General features: G+C 39.6%; 2 protein-coding genes across 6 annotated transcripts; one reads left to right on the forward strand and one right to left on the reverse strand.

Moving 5' to 3' along the window:
• Nucleotides 1-2,227: 2,227 nt before the first annotated feature.
• SUVR2 (SET-domain containing protein lysine methyltransferase family protein) lies at nucleotides 2,228-9,633 on the forward strand. 5 transcript variants are annotated; one of them, XR_014996702.1, is made up of 9 exons: nucleotides 2,228-2,485; nucleotides 3,299-3,552; nucleotides 3,650-4,223; nucleotides 5,280-6,493; nucleotides 6,629-6,891; nucleotides 7,736-7,802; nucleotides 7,914-7,982; nucleotides 8,094-8,369; nucleotides 9,262-9,633. XR_014996702.1 is itself a non-coding variant. In XM_028079846.2 (9 exons), exons 2-9 carry the CDS (start codon nucleotides 3,370-3,372, stop codon nucleotides 9,291-9,293), a joined length of 2,499 nt encoding a protein of 832 aa, XP_027935647.1. In that variant the 5' UTR covers nucleotides 2,228-2,485; nucleotides 3,299-3,369; the 3' UTR covers nucleotides 9,294-9,633. The 5 variants fall into 5 exon arrangements, 3 of the variants coding, with proteins under 3 accessions (XP_027935647.1, XP_027935649.1, XP_027935648.1); XR_003605852.2 differs by having other exon boundaries at nucleotides 7,914-7,964; XM_028079846.2 differs by having other exon boundaries at nucleotides 8,273-8,369.
• Nucleotides 9,634-9,924: 291 nt separating this feature from the next.
• On the reverse strand, nucleotides 9,925-11,572 carry LOC114190803 (Glutathione S-transferase family protein). The gene is made up of 3 exons (XM_028079849.2): nucleotides 10,707-11,572; nucleotides 10,386-10,635; nucleotides 9,925-10,302 (listed from the first exon to the last, which is right to left on the reverse strand). Exons 1-3 carry the CDS (start codon nucleotides 11,486-11,488, stop codon nucleotides 10,120-10,122), a joined length of 1,215 nt encoding a protein of 404 aa, XP_027935650.1. The 5' UTR covers nucleotides 11,489-11,572; the 3' UTR covers nucleotides 9,925-10,119.
• Between the last annotated feature and the right edge of the window lie 9,133 nt (nucleotides 11,573-20,705).

The raw sequence follows: 20,705 nt of genomic DNA on the forward strand, positions 1-20,705 counted from the left end.
AAATTCTTTAATAATTAAGTTAATAAAATCTGTTGATAAATTATGTTTTATCGACATATATATTTTGTCTATCATTACATAAATTCTCGTAATGATGTATTATTATTTTATAAATTTTTTAATGATATATTATTATTTTATATTAATGAAAAAGGAAAAAAAATTTGCAAATAGATCTTTAAAAAGATTTTTGAGAATTTGTCTTCCAACTTAAAACTATCTAAGTGTTTGTTATCATATATGATAAAATATGAAAAATTTTACATCGTTTTAAAACAAGTTAAATTCTCCATTGTTAAAAACCGAAAATATAAGTGAAATAATATAAATCTTATTTTATTATATAAGAAATATGTAATGTATTTTTTATAATATCACATTTTTTTTTTTTGTATATTTTCGATCGTGATACGTTTAAACTTATTAAACTAACTTTCATGATTTAAGAAGTAATACGTTTAAACTTATTAAACTAACTTTCATGATTTAAGAACACGAATAACCAGTGATTAGAAACTTTATTAAGATGATGTTTTCCAATGTGTGAGTTTAAAAAAAAAAAAGATAAGTTAAAAAAATCTCATTTATTAGATTTTATAAAGCCTATTTTTATTTACATAAGTATACTAATCAATAATACAAATATATAGATTTTAATCAACCGTATATCTCACAAATTTAAAATATAGTTTTAAACTTCTTTTCTAACTTTGGATGTAAACTATTTTATTAAACTACCTACGTAAAACTATAAAATCATGAAGTTAATACAAATTTAAAAAATGAAGAACTTACATTAATACTTTTTAAGAATTAAACGATGAAACTGAATTTTGTAAATAAGAGATCTGTTTATAAAAAAGTAGTCTTATATATTTTTACTGAAGGCTGCATAATTTTTTTCTATATATATATTTTTACTCTTGCAATGTTTTTTTTTTCAAATATTTGAAAAGTTTATTGAATATGATTTTCTAAATTTTTTATCATTAATTCTGTATTTATTTTATGGAAAAAATTAATCTAATTATTTTCATTAAATTATTGTTATCCCAGTTTAGAAAGATCACGTTAGCTAAAACACAAACAGTAAATAGAAATAGAAAAAAAAAGGTTAAAATATTTTTTTTTTCCAATTTTCGTCAAGTTTTTTAGAATAAGTTCTAATTTTGGTTTTATGTTTAAATAGGTCCTAATTTTTGTCAATTTTGTTCAATTGAATCTTTTTCCTAACACTGTTTAAATCATTAACGACCATAAATAGTGACCGTCACGTGTCACCTCGTGGTTTTTTTTTTAATTTCTTTTTGATTTTTTTTGAATTTTTTTAAATATACACGTGTCAATCCAGTAGCGTACCACATGTCACTTCATAGTTTTTTTTAAAATTTTTAAAAATTTTTTTGAATTTTTTGAATTTGTTTTATTTTTTTTAAAAAAATTTAAATGTCCATGTGTTAACCCAGTAGCGTGCCACATGTCAAAGTCAATTTTCTAATTTGATCCCTATATTTGTTATTTTTGTTCACTTTAGTTCTAATTTTTGTTAACATAAACCAATTTTTCCTCTCTAAATTGAAACCAAATTTAATTTTTATATTAAAATTCACATTTTTATTAAATATTTTTATATAATATATTAAAATTCACATTATGATAACTTTTATATAAAAATTAAATTTGGTCACATCTTCGATAGGGACTAAATTGATTAATGTTAACAAAAAATGGGACTAAATTGAATAAAAATAACAAATATAGGGATCAAATTGAATATAGAACATTGACTTTGACACGTGGACATTTAAAAAAATTTTAAAAAAATCATGAAGTGACACGTGGCACGCTACTGGATTGACACGTACTCACGAAGTAACACGTGATAGTTACGATTCATAATCGTTAATGATTTAAACGGTGTTAGCAAAAAAGAACCAAATTGAACAAAATTGACGAAAATTATGATCTATTTGAATACAAAACCAAAATTAAGACTTATTTAAAAAAATTTGATGAAAATAGAGACCAAATATGTATTTTAACTAAAAAAAATTGCAAGAAAGTCTATTTAATAATGCCAAAACCAATTTTTTAGAAGATACATATTAGCTCTTTTAAATAAAATATAAACGGTTTGAAAAAAAAAAATTCAATCTGAAGTATCACGTAAAATAAATCCTCAAATATTAGAATAAAAGAATTTTAAACCTAAGATATTCGTATAACAAAAATACCGAGAAAGAATAAAAGATTAAGGAATGGTGAGAGAGACTGAGGAACCCTCTTTCTTTTCCTCTTCCTCACAAAAATCAAAATATTATGATCATCTCTCGCAAATGCATAACTAACCTTTCACCTTCCATTTTTTAATATCTCTTCTCTAATCCCCAATTCATTTTCCCCACTTTTGTTGTTTCTTCACCTTCTCTCATTCCTTCAGTTTTCACACTTACGACTCATACTCTCATTCTCGTCACTGGAAGAGGTTATGATTTTCTTTTCCTCTCTCAGTTAAGTTTTATTCTTCAAATTTCCTTTTCACCATCTTTCTCCCTTTGTTTTTTTCGGTGATTTTTTTTTTGTTTCTGTTTACAAACGGTTTTGTGTCGCTTTCATGTTTGATTGTTGGAGTAAGCGTTTAAGTTTCGGCTTGCAAGATCATCAACATCTGCTGTGTTCAAATACTCTGTTGCATGTTCAATGGGAGGTTTTAGTTAGGGTTTTCGTGTAATGGCATGTGTAATGTACATGGTGGTTTTCCAAAATTTAACTCAGGTTTTCACTGCGTTACTGTGTTCTTTCACTCCTCATCTTATTGCACTTAAGTTTGTGTCCTTATGTCCTTTTTTCTCCCCTCATTTTGCCTGAGGAGCACGAATCATCTTCATTGTTTCTCTCTCTATGAACTTCATGTCTAGAGTTGAAACTTTATGGAGATGGGGAAGTTGAAAAATTCACTTGACTTATGGATTCCTTGGGTATTTTATTGTAAGCACAGGGACCTAGAAATGTTCATATTCTACTACATACTGTGGGCTTTCTTATGAGAAAAAATATTGATGGTGTGGAATATTGTATTTCTATGTCAGGATAGGCAGTTTTCTTGTCATTTAATTTCTTTTATTAATTGTTGTCTGGATTTTTGCTAATGTACCTACTTTGTTTTTAATTATTGAAAAGCTGAATAACAAATATTTAAGTGTTATCCAAGCTTTTTCTTTCGGTGTCACTGCCAAAAGAATGTTTTGATCAAATAGCTCATTTCTCATAAATTGTGTGGTTGTATTTCTCTTTTCAGAAATCTTTGAAATTTAGGGGTGTTCTACATTTTGGGAACCAGTGGTAAAAGTAATTGCTAGCTGATTACAAATGGCACCCAATAAAAAAGTGGTAGCGGCCTATCGTGCAATGGGAAGTCTTGGAATTGATGAGTCGAAAGTGAAATCAGCGTTAAAGAAACTCCTCAAAGTGTTTGACAAAAACTGGGAACTTATAGAGGCAGAGAACTATAGAGTTCTAGTAGATGCTATATTTGAGGAGGACGATACTATGGTGTGTTTCCCACTTTATGTGTTGTCTCTCAAATGCATGTGCATGCATGTTCTGTTTCTACTGCATGCTTACTTTCAGGTTGGATTTTATTAAACAGGTGCCCGAAGTGAAAAAAAAGAAAGTCCAGTCTGACGATGTACATGACACTCATCATTCTTTGTCTTCCTTTTCAAACAACCAGGAAGAGGAGACAGAGTGTGAAGAGGCTCAGATGCATAATGAAAGAGCCCAACCTTTAAAAAGGCTCCGATTAAGAGGCCAGGACAGTCAGCCTTTGCATCCTCTGACTAACATTTCCACCAGCCCTCCTTCAAAAAGGCCAAAATTAGAAGATAATGCATTACACCAGGGTTCTTCTGGGAAGAAACCTCAAAACAAGCCAGAGTCATCTGATGGGAATCCAAGGATTGAAGCACCGTTACTTAGACCACCAGATGACATTGTTGATAAGGGAAAGCAACCTGCATCAGCCCAAGTTTTGCAAAGAGGAAGAAAACTTACTTCTGGAAGATCGTCCCCATCCACACCATCTAAAGAACGAACAGTTGAAGCGGGGAAGCTTCTGATGCCAAACAACATAATACCTCGTACTCAGGCACTTATCATACCCAAGGACGAGCCTATTGATGAAGTGCCTGATTATGCAATGCCCATTGCAGTGATTCCTCCTGGTATTGGATAGATTCATCCCTCATTGATTTTTTGTTCTTCTGTGTTTAGTGGCATGACATTTTTTGCAACTGCAATGTTTGGTTATAGTTTGCAAAACATGGCTTTACTCGTCTGACAAGCAAATTCTTTCTCACTTGCATTCAGCCCTAAAACATTTGAAACACATATAACCATGGTTTGCCAATCATGTTAGTTGTGGTTTAAACTGTGTCTGCACTCACCAAATCTCAAGGTTTGGGGTTTGCAAACTGCAACCAAACATGGTGCAGTATTTGCTTGGTAGTATTGTGTATTAGAGAGTTGTTTTCTTACGTAAGTGTACTGGAAAAATATTTAGTGCTACCATCCCTCACAAGAATATAGAAGAGAGTTTGCAAATATGATTTGGTGTTTGCAGAATTGTGACAGAAACCAATGGTACAGAAATAAGTGGTGAATTATTTTCACAAGAAACTGGTACTAAAACACCAACTTGCATAGCACACTGAAATAGTACAACACTTTAATGCTATAAACACTACACCCTCCAAGTTATTGAGAGCTCGGTCTCTCCCTTTCTCAGATTACCTCTGATCTCCTTTTTTCCTCCTACCCTTATCTATTTTATGCTCTCACTCGGAACTGCCTGAAGGCAGTAATGCTTGCCCCCTAATTCCCCCTAATAAAACATGAACTGTGCTAAAATGGTTACAAAACTGTCAACAACTGCTATAATAATTGTCCTATTTACTGCAGAACGTTATTTCTGGTTTCTCCTCTTTTAATGTTTACGTGTAAGAGGTCTAACAAATTGCGATTTGCATTACATTTGTTTTCAATTCAACTGATAGAAGTTAGCCACTGCCCACTTTATACATGCTCTAATTGGCATAAATAATATCGAAGTATTTGCTGATTTATGTGCTTCTAGATCTGTTTTCTGTGTACACATACATAACCAGAGTTATTTTTGTCTCATTTTTTTTTAATTATTATGTTGCCATTTTTTAGTTATAATGTTGTCAATTAACATTCATTATGTGAAGAGGTTGTTTAATTGTTGTTCTTCCTCTCAGAACCATCAAGCGCAAGGGACTCATCATTCAAGAACGGTGTAGCTGGAAAGCATGTCAGCCATGATGATACTGTGGCATCACCAGCACGCAGAAAAAGAGTCAGTGATGAAGATGTTCTTCCTACCTCAAATGAAGAAGCCACTTGTAATGTAGAGATAGCCTCATCAACTCTTGGAGAGGTAAAACTTTCTTTGAGCTGCAGCTCAGCACTTTGGGGATCAAATTTTCACATGCCTAGTCAAGATGAACTTATAGAAATGATGGAGGAGAAATGTTTGCGATCATATAAAATTGCTGACCCAAATTTCTCTGTCATGAAACTTTTGAGGGATGTATGCGATTGCATGTTGGAATTCAGAAACAATTCTAATAATGATCCAGAAGAAGGTTCTTTAGTGACATCCAATGTTGATGTGTCGAAGGAATCACAAGAACCCGGCACACTGAGTGTGGAAAGAAACAAAGATTTGGACATCCATTCTCATGTTTCAAATGGATCCATCAATGTTAATCCTTCTGCTGCATTGGCTTCTCCCCGAAGTTTCCTTCCTCATGCTGACCTGAATGGTCTGAATGATGCTGTCTTGGTTTCCATGAAGGACCAAACAACAAATGATTTTTCACAATGTAATGTAAAGAAGGAGCTGGAAGATTCTATGTCTCCAAATTCACATAGTTTAGTGATTGTTCCACAGCATCAGCTGACAGCTGATGATATAAGGTCTTTATATGATGTTAATGACCTTACAAAAGGAGAAGAAAATGTTGAAATTTCTTGGTTGAATGATTATACTAATGATTTCCCATCATCCTTTAACTACATACCCCGGAACCTTGTGTTCCAAGATGCTTATGTTAACATTTCTCTATCACGTATTGGCAGTGAGGACTGTTGTTCAACTTGTATGGGCAATTGTGTCTTGTCCACACCTTGTGCTTGTGCAAATAAAACTGGTGGTGAATTTGCTTATAGTTCTCAAGGCCTACTGAAGGAACAATTTTTGGAAGAGTGCATTACCATTAGTCGCAATCCACAAAACCATTTCTTTTATTGTAAAATTTGCCCACTTGAAAGATCTAAGAATGATGGTGGTTTAGAACCTTGTAAAGGACACTTAAAGAGGAAGTTTATTAAAGAATGCTGGAGCAAATGTGGCTGTGGAAAACAGTGTGGAAATCGGATTATCCAGCGAGGAATAACTTGCAAATTGCAGGTCGGTGTTTAAGTAATCTTTTCACTTGTAAACAAATGGTTTTTTCTCCCATGTTGATGAACAATTTATTTTCTTAATTTATATGTATATTAGGTGTTGTGAAATTGTTCTGTCTAATAAATCTCTGGAACATAGGTGTTTTTCACTTCAGAAGGTAAAGGATGGGGTCTTCGTACCTTAGAGGACCTGCCTAAAGGTGCATTTGTATGTGAGTTTGTTGGAGAAATTTTATCCATTAAAGAGTTGCACGAGAGGAACATGAAATGCACTGGAAAAGGGAAACATACATACCCAGTACTACTGGATGCAAATTGGGATTCAGGATATATGAAGAACAAAGAAGCTTTATGTTTGGATTCAGCTTCGTTTGGCAACATTGCTAGGTTTATCAATCACAGGTATTGAATTTCTCACCTATTGTTATAAATTTGTCTCCAAGTTTCAGGAATAGCCAAGTGGACAAAAAGTATATTGAGCCAATTATGGGACTCAAAATGTTGAAACCCTACTGCTGTAACTTTGGTAACCATGTTTAAGCAGATTAGCTTTCCCCTTTATAACATGTCTATGGAAAAGTCAGTTTTTTCTCAGTAAAATTTCTTAATACTACATTTCTATTGACATTACTTGATCGTGCTGTTTATTAATGTTGGCAAAAACTAAAGATAAATATTCATTTATATAGTTCGATTTATAATTTGTATGGGCAAATATATTTACATTCATTTTTTAAATCTGATACTTCATTAAATGAAGATGCAACCTGAGCATAATAAGACTATTGTCGTGGGTGGTTGGCTTTCAACCTTACAACCTAAGAAGTAAATAAAACCATTATCAGTAAAATTTATCAAATTTGGTAATTATTTATGATTTATATAAACAAGATAAGTAACTTCAGTTCCACTTTGATGCATGTAGTTCACTTTGTTTGTTAGACATGCCCTCCTAATTATCCAAGGAGAAAACTCTTTTCAAATAACGGTTATGAATGTAAAATATTTCTGTGTAGATAAAATGTGCTATAGAAAAAGCTCAATCAGAATTAGAGAACTTAACAATTGCATGGGAATAAACTAAACCGTTTTCCATTGGAATGATTCAGATGGTTGATTGTGTATGGAGATAGTTTGATACTTGTAGTTTCAACTTTCATTAAAGAGTGTCTAAGCAGACATTTGGGGAATTATTTGGAAATTGAAAATTTAGAAAGTTTATAGTAACTATATTTCATTTTTCCAGATGTTTTGATGCAAACTTGGTTGAGATCCCAGTTGAAGTTGAGGATCCTGGTCATTATTACTACCATGTGAGAAGTTATAAAATCTTTTAGTTCCATCTGTAGTTTTTAGTAACTTTTTTTTGCCATGGTGGACTTTTGAAAATTTTCTTACTGATGATTTATTGTTAAAATTTGCAGTTTGCTTTTTTCACTTCCAGAAAAATTGCAGCACTTGAGGAGCTAACATGGGTGAGCAAGCTTGCTAGTGTAATATAAACATCTTCAATTCTACGTGATGCATATTAATTGCCCTTTTTTGACTAGGAAGCATGATAGTAGTGATATCTAAGTCGAGATTATTTGATTTATTCATTGCAGAAATTATTTGGTAGTTGCTTATGGCTATTAAATTAATTGGGTAGTTGCCAGTCCATTGAGAATGGTTGTAAACTTTTACTGACTTGTGTCTTCTCATTTTCTGGAGTTCACTTCATGCAAAATCATTTAATTAATCTTGGAATCAAATTTTCTCTGTAAAAGCTAATATGTTACTGCAGGATTATGGCATCGACTTTGATGATCATGATCATCCTATCAAGCTATTCCAGTGCAGTTGTGGCAGTAAATTCTGCAGGCATATGAAGAGGTCAAACAGTAAGTTCAATCTGCAGCTATTCGGTCACCCATCTTCAAATTTCTTTTCAATTTCCAACTCTAAAAATGTGGTCTTTTGCATTGACAATTCCCATCTTATGCTCACTAATTTGTTGCAATATTTCTTTTTTGTATAGTCTATTTCATATTTCAGCGCCACATGCCCAGCCTATAATGATAATTGTAAAATATGGGCTCATCTTCTGTTTTGGTTTGGGTTTCTATTGGATAGTTGCTATTCTTCTTTCAGCGCATCTGTATCTGATTGGGGTCATTTAATAGTGGCTTTCATTACTGTACACATACCTTATTTTCTGCTTTGTCTTATTTTATCACTTGGATATTGTAATGTTATTCTTAGCATGGATGTGGTACAGGTACTGATTGAATCACATGAACAAACTGGGATTTTAGAATAGATTTGAGCTTTTGATATACCTGACATACCCGAACTGTCTGAGATTGAGCTCAATGCCCATTATTGTGATTAAAAGTTAAAACAATAATTTTGTTAGGAACTTGACTACCTATCTTTTTAAGATGAATCTATTTCTCATCTGAGTTTTCTGTTTATGCAACTTTTGTATGAGCAACTTTATGCTGGACTATATTGCTGATTTCAAAACAACTTACTTTAAACAATAGTTTGATTCGAGCATTATGCAGAACTCATGTATGAGGGGTCATGTATTTGTTATGGTGGATAAGTAAAACATGTTAAATGTGGGAATAATAACGAGTCATTTGGATGCATGTTAGTGGTAGAAACTATCAAGTGAGCGTGGGGGAGCTTTATGTGACTTTATTTAAATATTTGAATTGTGTTGGATACGAGCTTTCATTGTTTTTTTTGCTTGTAATGTCGGTAATGAATTTCATTTTTTTTATGTAGGATCCAGTAGATCTGCGTCAATTTCCGGGTGATGATAAGTCTTTTCTCCGTGGAACCAATTTTGATGTCTCACCGCGCTTCGACGAGTTGTACTACAAGTGGTTCCTTTTGTTTTTTAGTTAGTGGATGGTAGACATTTTGTATAGATGGTTGAAAACTATGTGTCCTACGAAAGAGTTGTCGTTCATTTTGGGATTTATTTCGGAAAACTTATTGTGAGGGGTTCAAACTCAGAAAAGACCAAAATGGATGTTCGAAAAAAAAAAAACAGCTATATGTAGTTTATAGCTGCAGCGCGTGTGGGGCTTGATATCTCTTGTTAATATTAACGTACTTTCGTTGGAATTTCATGTTATGAAATATTTATTAGAATTGTATGCTTTTTGTTTGAAGTTAATATTGATACTATTTTGTTACTGCACACCTAACACTTGACATTGTATCGGTGAGAAAAATATTGCTAGTGTACTTGAAAGATAGTTTTTTGTCCTAATTAAATTAACCAGGATTTTAAAGTTTTTAATTGTTTAATACTACTGGTTAATCTTTTTGACGATGTCATTGGTTTAAGTTATATGTGGGATGTTCTTACTGTATTCGGGTAGAGTAGAAAATAGCAGAGGTTTTTCCTGGACTTTGTCCGGTGACATAGAAAACTGGAGATGAAACTATAAGCTGAAGGGTTTATATAAGCATTAGAAACTAATTTCTTGGAGCTTGATCGCAAGAGCAGAACATAAGATTCTGTGGAAGTGCTATACAGTTGCAGTAATGGAAAGAAACATGTATGTATGTATGTAGTTTAACTGATACAAAAAGATGGGTGATTTTGGTTTTGTTTAACTAATTCAGTGATGTCTATTTTAGAAATACCGGTGTAGGTGATGACAGCGATTCCCTTCCATGAGGCATGCAAAGGATTTGGTGGTCAGAAGTAGAAGGCATGACCGGTCTAATGCCCCCTGGGTTCAGAGGAAAAAGGGTTTTGTAGTAACCATCCATAATTTCTGTAAAATTGCAAGTAGCTGCCACCTTCGGAATCTGTCAACGGTTATTCAGCAGGATGAGATATTAAAATCAAGCTTACACAACCAAAATGTAAAATGTTTAGAAAGAGCATGTACCTGATAAATGTCACGCATGTAGGCATGAAGATTGGCATACTCAGAGAGCTTCTTCTTGGTGCATTTAAACAAAACATTATACGCAAGATCAAAGCGAATAAGAGTGGTAAACAAACATACATCCACAAGGGTTAATTGATCTCCACACAAGTAGCGGGAATTGGCCAAGTGATCCTCCAACTTGTCCAATGTACAAAACAACTCATTCACCGATCTATCATACGCTTCTTGGCTCTGCGCAAACCCACACCTGCAACCAAATCCTAAAATTCTCAATTCAACATTCACCAAACAATTCTCATTTCCAAATTTCTCACTCACCTATAAACCCCGTTATTCACATTCGGATATATGATTCGATACCATTCCTCAATCTGTTCTTTCAATTCAGGGGGCGAGAGATCCAACTCAGGCTTCCCTGCCACACTATTCAATCCGGAGTTGAACAACTCAATAATATCGTAGCTCTCGTTACACACAACCTCCTTCGAACCCTTATCCCACAACATGGGCACCGTCGATCTCCCATCATACCCACCTCTCCGGAGCCCATAAACTTCCTTCAACGTTCTGCACCCATTCGCCCTATCCAAACTTGGCCCAATCGAACCCGAATCAGCCCCGCCCACCCCCTTGAACTCCCATGACCCGTCCATCCCCGCCGACACAACCGACACGCCCACCGCCTCTTCCAGCCCCTTCAGGGCCCGCACTATCAGTGTCCGGTGGGCCCACGGGCACGCCAGGCCCACGTACAGATGGAGGCTGCCCGGAGAGATAGAGCCCTGGAATCGGAATTTGGATGCGGGCCTCGAATATCCGCCGGAGGAGTCGGAAGGAGCGAGCTGGGACATCATGAGCCCCCACGCAGAGTTCCAGGCCGTGCGCACGGTGGCGACGAGGATCCCCGGCGGAAGAGACTGGCCCCACAGCAATTTTGTAACTGAATTGAGCAACGATGAAGATGTGAAGTTTGAATTGGTGTTGTCGTTGTTGAGTGACATCCTTAGGCTTCGACGGATGTCGTTGCGGGAAGCTCTCGGCGGAGGATTCACCAGGAGAAGGGAAGAAGAAGAAGAAGAACAACTAGTACACGACGACATCGTCTTCGAGCAAGGTCCTTACGAACGTAGATGTTTTTAATATTTGTTCCATTTTTTTCTCAGAATAAATTCCAGTCCGCCAATATGTTCTAGAAATTTATTTTGTTAAGTGTTAAAATTTGACATATTTTAAAACCTATTTTTATGAATTCTTTTTGTTGTTCGTATTTTTCTTTTCTTTTTTTTGCTAAAATGAGATAGTATTTTTCTTTACTGTAACACGTTTTATTACGAAATGTTTTTTTTTTTCTTTAAAAGCTGGGGTTATCGCACTTGATAATCTCGTATTTTTTATTTAAAAAATCCTTTTAGTAGTTTAGAGATTTTTCAATTTTCCTATAAATTTATTATAATTGTTTTAAGTCTTTAAACTGTTATTTCGTACTTTTTGAAACAACATTAGCCGTTAAAAATTGTTTTATGATAGTCTGTGTATTAACAAAATATCAAAATATTTAACCTCAGATGTTAAAAAATTTATATATAATTGTTTGAAATTGAATGTCAAAATATTAACAAAAATTTAAATAAAATAATTCAAATATATAATATAATTCAAAATATGTTTTCTAAAATTATTATAATAAAAAACATTTCTTATAAGAAAAATGCAAGGGTTATAAACTTTATTCTTTTCTACATGAAATATTATTTGTTTTTCACATAAAAGAATAATGAAAATATAAAATTTAACAAGCAGATTTAAGTGTATTTAAATTTAAACAATTTAGAGACTTACCACTCTTTAATATAGTCTTATTAGACAAGTGGAAGTAGAGGTTACGAAGTGAAAACCAAGGGTTTTGAAAAGAAGTATTAGAGTTCAAGTATGAAACTCGAAAGAATTTAAATACTGAAGTAAATGTGGTAGAAAAACATTCGAAAGGTTTTTGGGATCAAATGCAAGAATATTTGTCCATAAAGATTATTTGACCTAGCCACTTATCATTCCAAAATCTTACTTTCTCAAAGTAAAGAGAACATACTTAATGAGATGGGTATTTGAAATGACAACACATGGGGGTGGAGAAGACAATGGTTTAAATAGGAGAGAAGTCAAGTTTCTGCATTAGTGTAAGATCTAGAAAATATTATTTTAATTAGGAATAGGAAGGATGATGAATGGTTATGGAATGGGATGAATCACAGAAGTATACAGTAAAGTCTGGTACAAGGAACTATACAATGGGACAACAAGAGAAAATTCAAAACACATGACATGTTATGGAAACTAAAAGTATTTCCATAGGTACAACACTTTGCTTCTAAAGTGATTCAAAACAGGATAGCTTCAAAGGATAATTTGCATTATAGAGGGATTGATGTAGGAAGTAGGACAAGTGTTATGTGCCAAATAAGTGAAGAAACTGTAACCCATAGTAACAAGGAAAGTGTGGGATATGTGTAGTAAGTGGATTGGAATTAGTAACGTACAATATTTCATACCCATACTGTAACGTCCCATTTAATTATTTAGCGAAATTAAAGGAAACGTCACGTGATAACAGCATAACAACGCAGTTCTGGGGTCCTTAACATCACCCCTACACAACTAGGCACACCACGATGCCGATAAAGGTAGGATAGCGGTTTAACTAAAAGTTTACAATCTGACAACCACGAATACAGGGGCCATAGCCCTAAAGAAAACATGAAAGAAAGAAGCGTGAGATCTAGCCCAGATGGCTAAGCTGCTGGATCACCGTTCCCTTGCTGACCACGAGAACCTCGCCCATCTGCTCCCATCAACCAAGTTGATGATCATCGCAAGAAAAAACAGCCACATACATCACAACCATGCAACAAAACGGGTAAGCTAGAGCCAATCCACATATTCAACATGCAATCAAATATATTTTCATCATCTCATCCACATAGCAGCCAAACATGTTATGACTCTTCATTCAATACAATACGACTCGACTCGACTCATCCGGATACGTATAACTCGGTCGGATTCAGCGGATGCTTGCACTTGTGGTGGATACCCCTGCTCGACCCTGAGCTGCTCGATCCTGAGCTATGTGTTACCAGTGTTACGATGAATCAAAATCTCTCCCACCACAAGGTTAGCCCTTAATGAGTTTCAGGCCTCCTGCTACTCCCACCACTAGAGTCAGTCTGCTCTAAGTGAGACTAACTGGCTCCTCGGAGCGTCAGGATGCAACCTTACCTTGAATCCTTACCTAGTTATACAGATGGGGCACCACCATGAACACCCACTAGCAGGGGCCATGGAATTACGTCCCGACCACTGAAGCGCGACCCCGGAGGTCTCACCTAGAGACCCCAAGGAATTACACGCTGACACGGACCAACGTTCATAAATCAGCAATAAGAGATTATTGAATTATATTTTTCAATTCCATATCAACCCTTGAAGTTTAATCCTCCTATCAATCACATCTCAAATCCATACCTCTGATCATCACCACCCCAATGAGTCTGGGGCCTAATCTCATGCCAATGTCATGTTCCTTTAATTTCAAACCACACATTCATTTCTCATGCTAAGCCTCATACCAACCCATTCATCCACAATTCACGAATCATGCCAAAAATATACTTCATGCCCCATTACATACATGTTCATCATCATACAATCATACTCAACCAACATGGATCACTCGGGAAACATCAAACATCCAAATCACAACACTGTCTCGCCCAGCATCTCGCTCAGGCTGAGGGGTCTCGCTCAGGCGAGACGTGCTCGCTCAGGCGAGCCTCCCCCTCGCTTGGGCGAGAGTACAAAAAACAAGGCATGAGCAACACGGGATCTCGCTTAAGCGAGATCCCTCTCGCTTGGGCGAGTTGCCTGCTCGCTCAAAAGTTGAGCGAGCCACCTGGGCGACTTTTCGCGCAATAAACCTAGGCGAGCTCCCTGTTTCATCTCGCCTAGGCGAGATGGACTCGCTTGGGCGAGATTAACAGGTCTCGCCACTGTTCTTCACTGCACAGCCATGTTCTTCATCCAAACAACTCATGCAATACACTTTTACATAACAGAACGAAATATCACACCATAAAATCAGCAACCAACTCATACACGGTTCAGAATAATGACTCGAAACTAAAACCCTAACTTCCCGTACCTGGACAAGCTAGCTGAAAACCTCGACACCCAAACTGTGGAGGACGAACTGCTTCTAGGAGCGAACTCGAAGCTGGAAAACAGTGCAAGAATGGGTCAGTTCGGAACCCCAACAACAGCTCACGAAAAACAGACCAAGGGAAGGAGACTACGAGTCCGAGGGCACTTACGTGAGCTAGGAACGGCCAAACGGGAGGCGGACTGACAACACGGTGGAACCCTAATGGGGAGAGTGCGGCTGCGACGACTGGTTCTGAAAGGGAAAGCACAGACCTTCTATTAGGGCAACGTAGCAGGGCTTATATACACTGGGCCAACCCTTAGGCCCACTTAGGGGCAGCCCACTAACTTTAGGTCAGAAAAGAAATGGGGCCTTACATTCTCCCCAACAAGAAAATTTTTGACCTCGAAAATAAAGACTCACCAGGTAAACAGATGTGGATGTGATTTTCTCATGTCCTCCTCTAACTCCCAAGTCGAGTCACCCGTCCTTCGATCCCAGATGACTTTGACAAGACTGACGGTCTTTCCACGACGTTCCTCAACCTTGCTATCCTCAAGAGCGATGGGTGGTACTTCCACTGTGAGGTCTTCCCTGATCTGTATATCCTCAGCTTCCAACACGTGAGCCGGATCAAACACATACTTTCTCAACTGCGAGACATGAAACACTAGATGTAGGTTCGCCAACTGCGGGGGTAAAGCTATCTCATAAGCCACTGGTCCAATCCTCCTCGTGATCTGATATGGGCCAAGGAATTTAGGCGAAAGCTTCCTTGAGCGGAGAGCCCTTCCCACGCCCGTGGTTCGGGTCACCCTTAAGAATACATGGTCTCCCGCTGCAAACTCCAAAGGTCTCCTCCTACGATCAGCATAGGCCTTCTGCCTACTCTGAGAAGCCAGCATCCTATCTCTCACCATCCTCACCTTCTCGGTGGTCTGCTCTAACAACTCTGGTCCAACTAATACTGCCTCCCCATCCTGATACCAACAGAGAGGCGTCCTACACCTCCTGCCATAAAGAGCCTCGTATGGCGCCATGCCAACGCTCGCATGAAAACTGTTGTTGTAGGTAAACTCTATCAAAGGCAATACCTCATCCCAAGCTCCCAGGTGATCCAATATGCAAGTTCTCAACAAATCTTCTAATGACTGGATCGTCCTCTCAGACTGACCATCGGTCTGAGGGTGATAGGCTGAACTCATGGTGAGCTTGCTACCCATAGCACCCTGCAGCGTCTGCCAAAACCGGGATGTGAACCGTGGGTCTCTGTCGGAAACTATGCTCGAGGGCACTCCATGAAGTCTTACTATCTCCTTAATGTACAGTTGGGCCAGCTTGGCCATAGACATCCTCAAGTTCATCGCCAAAAAGTGAGCACTCTTGGTCAACCGATCCACTATCACCCAGATAGCGTCATGTCCTCTAAAAGTCCGTGGAAGATGAGTCACGAAGTCCATGGAGATGCTGTCCCATTTCCACACTGGTACCTCTAACGACTGTAGAATGCCACCGGGCCTCTGATGCTCCACCTTCGCCTTCTGACACGTTAAACAAGCTGATACAAACTGAGCCACATCTTTCTTCATTCCATGCCACCAGAAAGTTTCCTTGAGGTCCTGGTACATCTTAGTCATGCCAGGATGCAAACTAAGACGACTCTTGTGTCCTTCCTCAAGAATCAACTTTCTCACCTCAGCATCATCCGGTACACATACTCTGCCTCGAAACCTCAGTATGCCATCCTCACCCAAAACAAAATCCCTAGCCTCATCCGATCCGATCTGTTCTCTAACCCTGTTCAGACTGGCGTCCAATAATTGCCTTTCTCTAATTGAGCCCAAGAAGTCACTAGATATAGTAAGAGTACTACACCTAATGGACTCGGACCCCAACTCCACCTGTATCCTCATATCTCTGAACTTCTCTAGTAGTTCCACCTCCTTAATCATAAGGTGTGCAGTGTGTACCGTCTTCCTGCTCAGAGCATCTGCTACTACATTTGCCTTCCCCGGGTGGTATAGGAGCTCGAAGTCATAATCCTTGAGAAATTCCATCCATCTCCTCTGCCTCATGTTCAACTCCTTCTGATCAAACAAGTACTTTAAGCTTTTGTGGTCGCTGAACACCCGAAACTGAGCACCATACAGATAGTGCCTCCAGATCTTCAAGGCGTAAACTATAGCCGCCAGTTCCAAGTCATGAGTGGGATAGTTACGCTCATGTATCTTAAGCTGCCTTGAAGCATATGCTACTGCCTTCTTTTCCTGCATCAAAACACAACCAAGTCCAAGATGAGACGCGTCGCAGTAGACTTCAAACGGTTTCCCCACATCCGGAATTACCAATATAGGAGCACTCGTCAATCTCCTCTTTAACTCTTGAAAGCTATCCTCACACTTGTCCGTCCAAGTGAAGGGTTGGTCCTTCCGTGTAAGCAAAGTCAGAGGCGCCACTATCTTGGAGAATCCCTCTATGAATCTCCTGTAGTAGCCCGCTAACCCCACAAAGCTTCTGATCTCTGTGACCGACTTGGGACTTTCCCACTTTACCACTGCCTCGACCTTTGCCGGGTCCACTGCAATCCCCTGGGCGGATATCACATGCCCCAAAAACTGAACCTCATCTATCCAGAACTCACACTTGGATAACTTGGCATACAACTGCTTCTCTCTCAAAACACCAAGCACCAACCTCAGGTGTTCTGCATGTTCTTCCTGAGTCCGAGAGTAGATAAGGATGTCATCTATGAAGACCACGACAAACTTATCTAGGAAGGGTCGAAAGATCCTGTTCATATAGTCCATGAACACTGCTGGGGCGTTGGTCACGCCAAAAGGCATAACCACATACTCGTAGTGGCCATACCTGGACCTGAAGGCTGTCTTCTGCACATCATCAGCCTTTACCAAAATTTGATGATAACCCGATCGCAGATCTATCTTCGAAAACACTGATGACCCATGCAACTGATCCATCAAGTCGTCAATCCTCGGGAGCGGATACTTATTCTTGATCGTCATCTTGTTTAGTTGCCTGTAGTCCACACACAGGCGCGAACTCCCATCCTTCTTCTTCACCAACAACACTGGCGCTCCCCAAGGCGAAGTACTGGGTCGGATGAACTGTTTCTCCATCAGATCTTCTATCTGTTTCTTGAGCTCTACCAACTCTGCCGGAGCCAGGCGATACGGGGCCATCGAGACCGGGCCTGTTCCTGGGACTAGATCAATAGAGAACTCCACCTCTCTACTGGGAGGCAACCCTGGTACCTCCTCCGGAAACACGTCCCCAAAATCCTGGACGACTGGTATCACAGACGTCGTCTCCCCTCCCTCCACCTCCATATGCGTGAAGACCATGTAACACTACGCACCGTCCTGTAGTTCCCTCATGACACCCTGGGATGACACCAACTCAGGCTCCTCTGAGTCGGGAAACAACAACTTCTTCTCTCGACAGTCTATCAGAATGCGATTGGCAGAGAGCCAATCCATCCCTAAGATCACCTCCAACTCCTGTAGAGGTAGGCAGATTAAGTTCACCCTGTACCTGCGTCCCTCTACCTCCACCGGAAGCCTAGCACACAAGGACGACGTCCTGACCAAACCCGACGCCGGAGTAGACACCGCAAGCTCACATTGCAGCTCGCGCACCGGCAAACCCAACCGTTCCACACAAGCAAAAGACACAAAAGAGTGTGTCGCTCCAGAATCATACAACACACACAAAGGTTCACCCGCTATCATGCATCGACCTATAACAAGATTACCTGAACCTGCAGCCTCTGCTCCGGTAATGGCATATACCCTGCCTGTCGCCTGAGTCCGGTTGCCTCTATCTCTCCGCTGGTGCTGGTGAGGAGTCTGAACTGGAGGGCGTGCTGCTGCCCTAGCAAGGGTGGGACAATCCTTCCCAAAGTGGCCTTCCTTGCCACAGTTGTTGCACCGACGGTAACCCTCCATACGCGGGCAGGCGCTCCTCAGATGAGGGCCCCCACATATGTAGCACTGCACTCTACCCTGCTGGAGAGGAAGACCCCTAGACCCTTGAGGCTGATGGGGAGGTCTGTCATACGGTCTCCTCCGCTCGTCATGTCTAGGCTTGGACCCAGATGGTCCACCAATCCTCTGAGGCTGGTGAGGCCGCTGACCCTCTACCTCGTTCTTCATCTTCTCCATTACCCTGGCCTTCTCCACCAGAGCGGCAAAGTCCTTGATGGATAAGGGTGCCACCATCAAGCGAATGTCGCCGCGGAGTCCATTCTCGAACTTGCGACACCTCCACTCCTCATCGAGTGGCAAGGTGTAGAAACGGCTGAGATGCTTGAACTTCTCAGCATAATCAGCTACTGACTTCCCTCCTTGTGTGAGCTGGAGGAACTCCACCTCCTTAGCATATCTGACGCTATCTGGGAAGTACTCGGAGAGAAATCTCCCCCTGAAGGCCTCCCAAGTCACTGGCTCGTCTCGCTCCTCCATGATGGACTTCATGCTAATCCACCAATGTTCAGCCTCTCCAGTTAGCATATAAACTGCAAACGCCAACCGATTCTCTGCCGGGCACATCTTCGCATCGAAGATCCTCTCCAGGTCTTTCAGCCACTGGTCGGCTGCATCTGGGCTGGTCTTCCCGTTGAACTTCACGGGATGGTGTTTCAGGAAGTCTTCTAGACTCCACTCTCTGACTGGCGGTCGTGGCTCGGGACCAAACACAGGGGCAGCCGCCCTGTTCTCCTCCAGCTGGCGAAGGGCCTCCATGTGTTGCCGATGAGCATCCTCGGCAGCCACCTTTGCAGCTTCCATCTGCTGCATCACCAACTACTGCTGCTCCAGCGACGCCGCCTGTCGCTGCATGGATGCCTCATGCTGCTGCATCATTGCAGCACTCTGCTGCGTCATAGCTGCTACCATCGCCTCTATAGCTTTGGCGATATCAGGTACGTCTCCTTGGGATGACTGCGAAGCTCGGCGAGGAGGTGCCATAATCCACTGGCACACAGAAAATCACTTGGTTAGGTTCGATAAAGGCAAGAATTTAACTAAGAACACTCAGAAGATACACAGAGAAAGCTAAGCGGACATCCAAGTCCACAGACCTAAGGAATGACCGCTCTGATACCATAAATGTAACGTCCCATTTAATTATTTAGCGAAATTAAAGGAAACGTCACGTGATAACAGCATAACAACGCAGTCCTGGGGTCCTTAACATCACCCCTACACAACTAGGCACACCACGATGCCGATAAAGGTAGGATAGCGGTTTAACTAAAAGTTTACAATCTGACAACCACGAATACAGGGGCCATAGCCCTAAAGAAAACGTGAAAGAAAGAAGCGTGAGATCTAGCCCAGATGGCTAAGCTGCTGGATCACCGTTCCCTTGCTGACCACGAGAACCTCACCCATCTGCTCCCATCAACCAAGTTGATGATCATCGCAAGAAAGAACAGCCACATACATCACAACCATGCAACAAAACGGGTAAGCTAGAGCCAATCCACATATTCAACATGCAATCAAATATATTTTCATCATCTCATCCACATAGCAGCCAAACATGTTATGACTCTTCATTCAATACACTACGACTCGACTCGACTGATCTGGATACGTATAACTCGGTCGGATTCAGCGGATGCTTGCACTTGTGGTGGATACCCCTGCTCGACCCTGAGCTGCTCGATCCTGAGCTATGTGTTACCAGTGTTACGATGAATCAAAATCTCTCCCACCACAAGGTTAGCCCTTAATGAGTTTCAGGCCTCCTGCTACTCCCACCACAAGAGTCAGTCCGCTCTAAGTGAGACTAACTGGCTCCTCGGAGCATCAGGATGCAACCTTACCTTGAATCCTTACCTAGTTATACAGATGGGGCACCACCATGAACACCAACTAGCAGGGGCCATGGAATTACGTCCCGACCACTGAAGCGCGACCCCGGAGGTCTCACCTAGAGACCCCAAGGAATTACACGCTGACACGGACCAACGTTCATAAATCAGCGATAAGAGATTATTGAATTATATTTTTCAATTCCATATCAACCCTTGAAGTTTAATCCTCCTATCAATCACATCTCAAATCCATACCTCTGATCATCACCACCCCAATGAGTCT

Source organism: Vigna unguiculata, chromosome 7 (genome assembly GCF_037176805.1).
Source record: "Vigna unguiculata cultivar grain cowpea cultivar isolate G323 ecotype 2 chromosome 7, ASM3717680v1, whole genome shotgun sequence".
NCBI lineage: Eukaryota > Viridiplantae > Streptophyta > Magnoliopsida > Fabales > Fabaceae > Vigna > Vigna unguiculata.